Here is a 7,701-nt window from a genome sequence, read left to right on the forward strand (position 1 = left end):
AAAACCTTGCAAAGAAAAAGACACAGTGTGTGTATGAGGAAGAGTGACACCTCCCTTTCTCCAGTAAGATGAGTATGCCTCCATTGGAAAGAGCTGTTCTTTTACAGTCCGAGGCTCCCTGTGGTGCAGAATGCAATAACTGTGTGCTCTGCCACAGGACAAGGTTAGTCAGTGCATCCACATTTCCCAGGCACACAGGGCAAACACTTCCAGACACTGCTTTAGGTTATTCCTAAAGGTTCACCACCTCAACAGAGCTTTGTTCCAACCAGCAAGCCACAAGTAAAAGCTTATCACCGGAACACTTACCGAAGAAGGAGGTGTTGGCTGGACTGTGTAGGGAGGAGGTGGCATGTCTGTTATTTCTGGATCATCGTGTTCACTTTCACTGTAGCATTCTGAGGCAGAGATGGAAAATGAGTGAAAATAGAGTCAGACCAACACTCATTTATTCCTCACAGCACTGTGGTAACCAAAGATCACCAAGTAGGATGTTCTGGACTAAGGACCACACTTTAACAAGTCAGTGTCTTCTAACCCACTCATGGTAATGTTACACTACTTCATGGCAACCATTTTTTCTTTTTTTTTTAAAGTAAAAAAAAAAATTTTTATTTTGCTACCACAGGAAACACTGGGTGCACTACTCTAGATAGCTTAACGAGTAGGTTTGGGGTGGCTTTTTTCCTTTCTTTGCAGTCTTTAAAAGAGAAGTTTCATTTGTAGCAGAAGTTAAGGAGAGCTGCTGCAAGCAGCAGAGGCGATTCCTTAATCTCTGTAACCAGTAAATTTTCCTGGAGCTAGCAACGGGCATTGAGATTTTGGTTGCAATTTTGGAGAAAACAGATTGCTCACATGGTGCTTTAGACTCCATTTAGTTAGACTCCATCCCTGGTTTGGTAACATAATACTACCCACAGCACTTCTCATTCTAAACCAGCTCCCAGCACACGTGTCCTCACCAGCAGCTTTTCCATCTGCTCTGACAGGTGACTTGCTTTGTCTTCTGCCCAGATTTGTGATTTGGGTGCAGGTGTCATCCCAACAAAGAATTCTGTTAGGTCAGTGAGCAAATTAAGACAATAAATATATTTCTTGGGAGCTTTCGAAGTTACTTATTCCATAATGAACTCTTGGGCTTGGCTCTGAACAAAATTGTAGGCTTCAGAGTAGCACTACCATCCACTCGTCCCCCAACATTGCTGTTGTTGAGACCCCCCAGGAATGGAGGAGACATTAGTGTTGGGTCCACAGTGCACAAAGTGTTCCCAAGCCTGCAAGCTCCTGTGCTGTAGCACAACTGCTGTAATATAACTCACCAGCTCAAAACCCAGGCTAGCACAGCTGTTTCTTTTCACACTTGATAGGCTTAGCAAGCCAGCAAACTGCCAGAAAGTAGTTACACACCTCTCACAAGATCACCAAGTATCTCTCACACTCAGACTGTTCCTCACCATTTTTTATTTTTCTGTATCAATGTGGTTTCTCTCAGCTCAGACAGTAGACACACCAAAGATGACAGTTTAAAAGAAAGAAAAGAGCTGGCAAAAAAAATTGGCCGAACAAAAATTGTTAAGATCACAATGTAGTTACACACTGAAAACAGTTCGGAGCATACCTTCCTCATTCTTCCCATTTGGTGTCTGAGGGTCTACAGCCATCCCCAGCTTACTTAGCCACCTGTGTTTGAAACAGAGGGAGTATAGAGTCAGGGATACTCGTATGCTGCTCAGAGTTTTGATCCTCTCAGATGTGTTCGACACCACCACATCTATTTTCATTAGCCCGTGGATTAAATGTCTAAGTTTCTGTTTCTTAGATCATCTTCTAGAAAGGCACCAGTTACCTGAATACTAATATTCCCTGTGGTGAACAGAATTAGTTGCTTGGGACATACTTTTCTTCCAAGCAGTTGCATTTGTGGAAGCTAAAGTATTTGTGTTGTAACACCATGTCAGTGACTTACTCCAGCTGCTGAGGTGTCATCTTTCACCTAAGGTGAAGCAAAAAGCATGGGAGCCATAGACATGTCAGCTGTCCTGGCTGAAACTATTGCAGCACAACCTAAGAATCTAAGCTGTTTAAAACCAGATTTTTTTGCCACAATATACTGTGTTCTTCAACTTCCTATGTACTTTTGGTTTTAGTAAGTCTCTCTTCCTGTGTTGCTTTAAGTTATTAGCAGGTGAATTGGGTTTTTTCATTTCTCTTCCTCGGTGGCCGCATTTTTCTGGTGCTAGAAACAATCCTTTGATAAAATTTTTGTATATTATGTTTCCCTGTAGTTCACTCGGATCTATCCAGATTTTAAGAAACTAACAACTGAAAAACTCAAGCTTTTCAGATTAAAACTCAAGGCCTAAATAAGGAATATATGAAGGGCAGGAATTAAGATTCATTACTGGGAAAAAAAGAAAACATTTTGTTTGATCTTTGTTTTACTAAAGCTATGGGAAATTTTCTAGTAAGATCAGTGTCAAAGTAACTGGATTTTTAGACTGCAGTGTGAAAAATAGAGCCACATAACAATTCAGAAAAACAGTGTCCTTTCTGTAAAAGTGGATTATTGACTTTTTTCTGATAGCTAATCATAACAAAATGATTTTTTAAATTAAAAAACATGTTAACAAAAACCCAAAAGATTTGCTAAACAATTTCTAGGACTTCATTAACAACAAAAGCAGACAGGTCACTAGTAACTATGTACATTCTAAGGCCATCTAAATGCACACAGCTAGTCAGCATGGCTTTACCTTTCATGGGTGCATCACAATAGCAAATACATGCTAAATTAATGCAGCAAATGACTGTGCCAATAAATCCATAATCGATTTTATAGAAATGTATAGGTATATGCATATATAGATAGATGCATGAAGAGTTACAAAAGGTCATGATCCATCAAGCATTTATGCACACCAGTAACTCAACACACATGAATGCTCCAGTGAGTTCAGTGGAACCATTCACACGTGTATTTGTAAGACTGGAACCAAAAGAACAGGTGTCTTTTAGTCTGTTTTGACATATGCATGCATATGTGTGTACTTTATGTATTAAATGCATGTATTTTATACTTTGCCAAGGAAAGCATCATCAGTTACAACAGTGAGTAATTAGTGCAGTATAGTGCAAGCTGCTCTAACACTAGGCCACCTAGCTTTAAGCCAAAATGAAATTTACTCGAGAAGTGGACTTTGAAGAAAACCATTCTGGGGGCATAAGAGCTGAAACACTTGCATAGATTTCAATCACTTACTCACATGAAGCTAAACATGTCTCACGCGAGAATTTCCAGCTGGGCTCCAAACTGGCTGTTAGCACTCTCTAATGCCCTCCCTTAGCTCTAATTTTCCTTCTCCCCACATCCTTTCATCTCTTCCCTCTCAACCAGGGTTACTTTCTCTCCAGTCATCTGTCATTCTCAGTCATACTCATCCTATCTGCCTCAAAGAACTTGACACTCCATTCAGGAGCTCTGGTAGGAAATGCAGCAATACAGAAATGGATGGTTATGTCCCCACTGATATGCTCGGTGCTGCTCCAAGTTGCAAAGCGCAACATGTTCTTCCCATCTATATTTACTTGCATGCATCTATAGAGTACAGATCTATGAATATATATCTACATACACACACTGTAGTATTGTACATTTCTGTGTCTATAGGCCTTTCAGAAGATCACACGCCTTCTCTCAACCTCTCTCCTTTTCTATTGTGTTAAATAGTTGTCTTCTGTTTATAGAGGGAAAGTATAGTCAATGCCCTATGAAGAATCTCACAGAGATCACCACCAAACCATGATTAAAGTCCTGAGCTGACTAACATAGGAGCCCTCTTCTCATTCTTCTTTGTATTCAGTATTTGGCCATTTAATGCAATTGCATTTTGAACAGACTGCAATCTGAAGTAAAAAAACCAAAGATATATGATATATCTAAATCAGCCAAAACTGGACCAATAGCAAATAATATCTTTCTGGTTTCTAAAATGGCAGTATTCATATCCATTTTTACCTCTTTCACTAAAAACTGTATAAATGAATTGTTTTTCTTCTGACATTTGTAGAAAGAAAATTTCTGACCTGTCATGAGGATTGTGCAACATAGCTTGGTGCTGAAGTAAATGCTTATTTTTGTTAAAGAAACAGCCCTTGCTATGCCTTTAACACTCCTTGTTATCTAACATGCTACTCTTGAAAGCAGACACTATTATATTCTAGTCCTAGATCACTTCTGGGACAAAACTATATTAACCTTTTCCCTCTCTTTCCTTTCTCCCCTTACTTCTCCCAGTGTGATGAACTTACTATCAAATCTTGCATCTCTCTGACAGAAAAGAATTGATACCAGAAAATGTTGGGAAGATTAGGATCAAAATTGGGTCAATTATGCAATTCTGACAACTGTCATTAGTGAACAAATAGCAGTAGTTTCCTTCCATTCAGTGACCAGAAAACAAATCAGACTCAGTAATTCCCCAAATAACTTTGTCAACAACTGCTTGGCAATGAAAGAATGAACTTTCACAGAGTGCTCTCAGGCATGATACAGGATGAAACATGACCAGTCACTCCTACTTACGTATTCATTTCCAGAACGTTTTCTGCCGCAAAATAAAATGTCTTGATCTGTGGGTGGCTGATCTTAATAGCACTTTAGGAAAAGAAAAATTGAAAAGATATGAAGAAAGCTAGTTTGCATAAGAAAGAAAATATAATAGCTGAATGAATTATTTCAAATATTTATTCACCCCACTGTATTAATCTGGATTAGTTTGTCCATCCATATAGCTCTTTCCTTAAAACACTAGTCTATTTTTAGCTCATTTGCTAGGCTACATATTATTCAGAGGGCATAAACTGCAAGAAAAAAAAAGAAAGGAAAAAAGAATAAAACAAAGACTTCAATTATTCCATTACATAATTCTGTTGCATTCCCACACCTCAAATACTGTGTGCAGTTTTGCATCCTCCAGCTCTGAAATGCAAAGCAAACTTGAAAGAGGTTCAGAGAAAGCACCAGCAGTGACCCAAGGCATGGAACAGTTTCCATGAGTGCTTCATCAGGCTAAGACCTCACGGCATGGAAAACTCATGGTTGAGGGAAGAGACATGTGACACAATAAAATCACATGCAGCACACAGTGGGTGAACAGCAACTGATTCTTCACTGACTTTTCCTAGACAAGTTTTTGGAGGCACCAGAGGCAACTACACGGCAGGTTTGAAACAAACAAAATGGAGTTAGTCCCCTGACTACCTCCAACAGTTAACCTGTCAGTCTCAGCTTTAGTTGAATATCCACCAGTCAGAGTTTTCAAAGCCTTTTTTTCCTAAAACATAGTGTCTGAGGGTGGGTGGTTTCCCTCTCTTGTTCCTCATTAGGAGATTCTGTTTCATGGAAGCACGTGCACACATTTTGGCTGGGCTCTAGCTGACCCAGCAGTACTGGTCAATCCCCACAGTTTTCCTAACTTATCCAATCACAAATAAGTGATGATAAAACATTTCCCTTCTAGTCACTGACAGCCAACAGCCACAGAAGTGAAAGACAATATTTTCTCATGGTTCTGTACTGTGTGACTTGACCTTTCCTCTGAGAAAACAAAATGGAACTCCCCATATTCAAAATAGCTGTCCCCTTTCCTTTGATGAGTCAGGCCCACAGAACAATGAAGGCTTCACTTTAGGGACACAATAAAAGACATGTTGAGCTTTGTAACTTTGAACAATAGCAACACCCCTCCAAATCTTTGAAGTATGCTCAGAAACAGCTGGAAGTCAGTGCTGCATATGGAATTTGAAAAGAATATTTTCAAATGCCTACACTGCTAAATAAAGTTTTTATCCCCTGCACAACCAAGGGCTTCAAGTACAGCTGAAGCTCGGTTGCACCACAGCAGTCCAAAGAATAGTCCTAGCTCGAAGCAGCATTGCTTGCACCACTGCTGACCTCTTCAGCTAAGAGGAGGTATCTGAGACAGGCTAGAGCTTCCTTATAATCAGTGAACAAAAAGAAGGGGGGGGGAACATTTGGCATACTGATCCATTTTTTTATTTGTAGTTTTAGCAAAGAACATCAAAAATATTTTTGCAATATGGTTTTCTTTCAGTGGCTTAATCAGTATCTCATTATTTATACAACACAGAACTCTCACAGCTTCAGCATCAGACTATTGAGATTCATTCCTTGCAACATCATAAAAATCGTGCAAAACTGGCACAAGAGAGAAACTTACTGCTTTTTTTTGCATTCAATTGCTCGGTCCACACTGAAATCTGGAAGTCTGATAAATCCTTCTGCTTTTTCAGCCTGCAATAAAGAAACAATAATTAAATATCACGACATCAGCCAACTGGTAAGCTAGCAGACTCCAATGCTGAAGTATTTAACATGCAAGTGCTTGATTTTGACAGCTTTATATACTGTGAAAATATATGCTCATCACCATGGGGACAGATTAACACCCAAAGTTTTGGCTGATATTTAGGAAAAATAAATATTCCTATACCACCTATATTTGTGCAAATCCTGAATGCTAGAAAGCCACCACTCCTGTCAGTGCAAGTGGCAGAGTGTGAGCACAGGTTTTGTTGACTACTAAGGATGAATAAGGGTCATAACATCAGTTTGGGTCTGGATGTTACATACAATCTCAAAGGAGCATTTGTTCCATGTTAGAGCATGTGTGTTACACAGATATGGAACAGCACCACATATGGTGACCTATGTATAGCTGGAAAACAGTTCATAAGTGACCCAAAATTATTCTAAATAGAGATGCAGAAAGGTGTCCCATGTGTAATTGCAACATGGACCATTTCACATGGTCACCTACATATTTCTGTACGTGAGCAAAGCAGAGGCAATACAGGCTGCTCCTACCCCAGGAGGAGAAACTGTGCAAGGGATGATCCCACACAGCTGAGTTCTCTTGTTAAACACTGCAAACCAGCCTCAGCTGGCTCTGGCCACCCAGCTATCACTCCCCCCAGAAATTTACAGGCATGGCTCAAGAGACAGCAAAAACCAGGCAGATATTTACAGTACACTGTTCATATCCAGTCAACCCCTCCTGGATGGGAGAAGCTTTTCTGGGCATTGACATCTCTGTTCCCAGTCAGCTGGACTCTGAGTCAGAGTCACTCCAGTGAAACACAAGTGACCTCTAAGCCTCAAATCCCTGTTCCTCCTGCCTGAAACTGAAGTGTCTGAAGCAGAAACATCTTCCTTTACTACATCTATATACATTGACCTGGTCAGCCACAATAAGACTAGGAATCTTCCTAAGAGATAATGTAGACAAAAGGCTGTAGCATGTAATGTCAGGAAAAACTCTACTGTTCAAAATACAGAAAGCATTCATTCCTGATTCACATTTTTGCTACTCGCAGCTACTATCCCTAGGCACATTAAAATTCTGAAAATGTACACTGAGTTAAAGCAGGTAACACAACAATTACAAAGGCAGAGGATAAATGAAAATGACTGACAGTATCTCAAGTCTCATTATGCATGAATATGACGAGACTATAAAAAGATGTTCATCAAGACAAGCCTTTGAGCTTTAATGCTTGGAAGTATGAATCTCCGAGAACTGAAATATGGATACAGAATGGATATTTCAGTGGGTGGCTTCTCCACACATCTGCATGTCTGTTCTTTGGTACACAATAAATCATGGCATAGCCATCATTCCT

At 39.8% G+C, this 7,701-nt stretch overlaps 1 protein-coding gene across 1 annotated transcript in view; it reads right to left on the minus strand.

Annotated features, from left to right (window-relative positions):
• CNKSR3 (CNKSR family member 3) overlaps positions 1-7,701 on the minus strand; it is a gene marked incomplete at its 5' end in the record, with an annotated part of 108,671 nt that overhangs the window by 19,037 nt on the left and 81,933 nt on the right. Inside the window, 4 exons of the mRNA XM_009084289.1 lie at positions 310-398; positions 1,619-1,680; positions 4,583-4,654; positions 6,240-6,313. Of these exons, the coding sequence (XP_009082537.1) occupies positions 310-398; positions 1,619-1,680; positions 4,583-4,654; positions 6,240-6,313 (297 nt within the window). The remainder of the gene's footprint in view (positions 1-309; positions 399-1,618; positions 1,681-4,582; positions 4,655-6,239; positions 6,314-7,701) is intronic.

The sequence above is a fragment of the Acanthisitta chloris genome, unplaced genomic scaffold, assembly GCF_000695815.1.
Source record: "Acanthisitta chloris isolate BGI_N310 unplaced genomic scaffold, ASM69581v1 scaffold4911, whole genome shotgun sequence".
Taxonomy (NCBI): Eukaryota; Metazoa; Chordata; class Aves; order Passeriformes; family Acanthisittidae; genus Acanthisitta; species Acanthisitta chloris.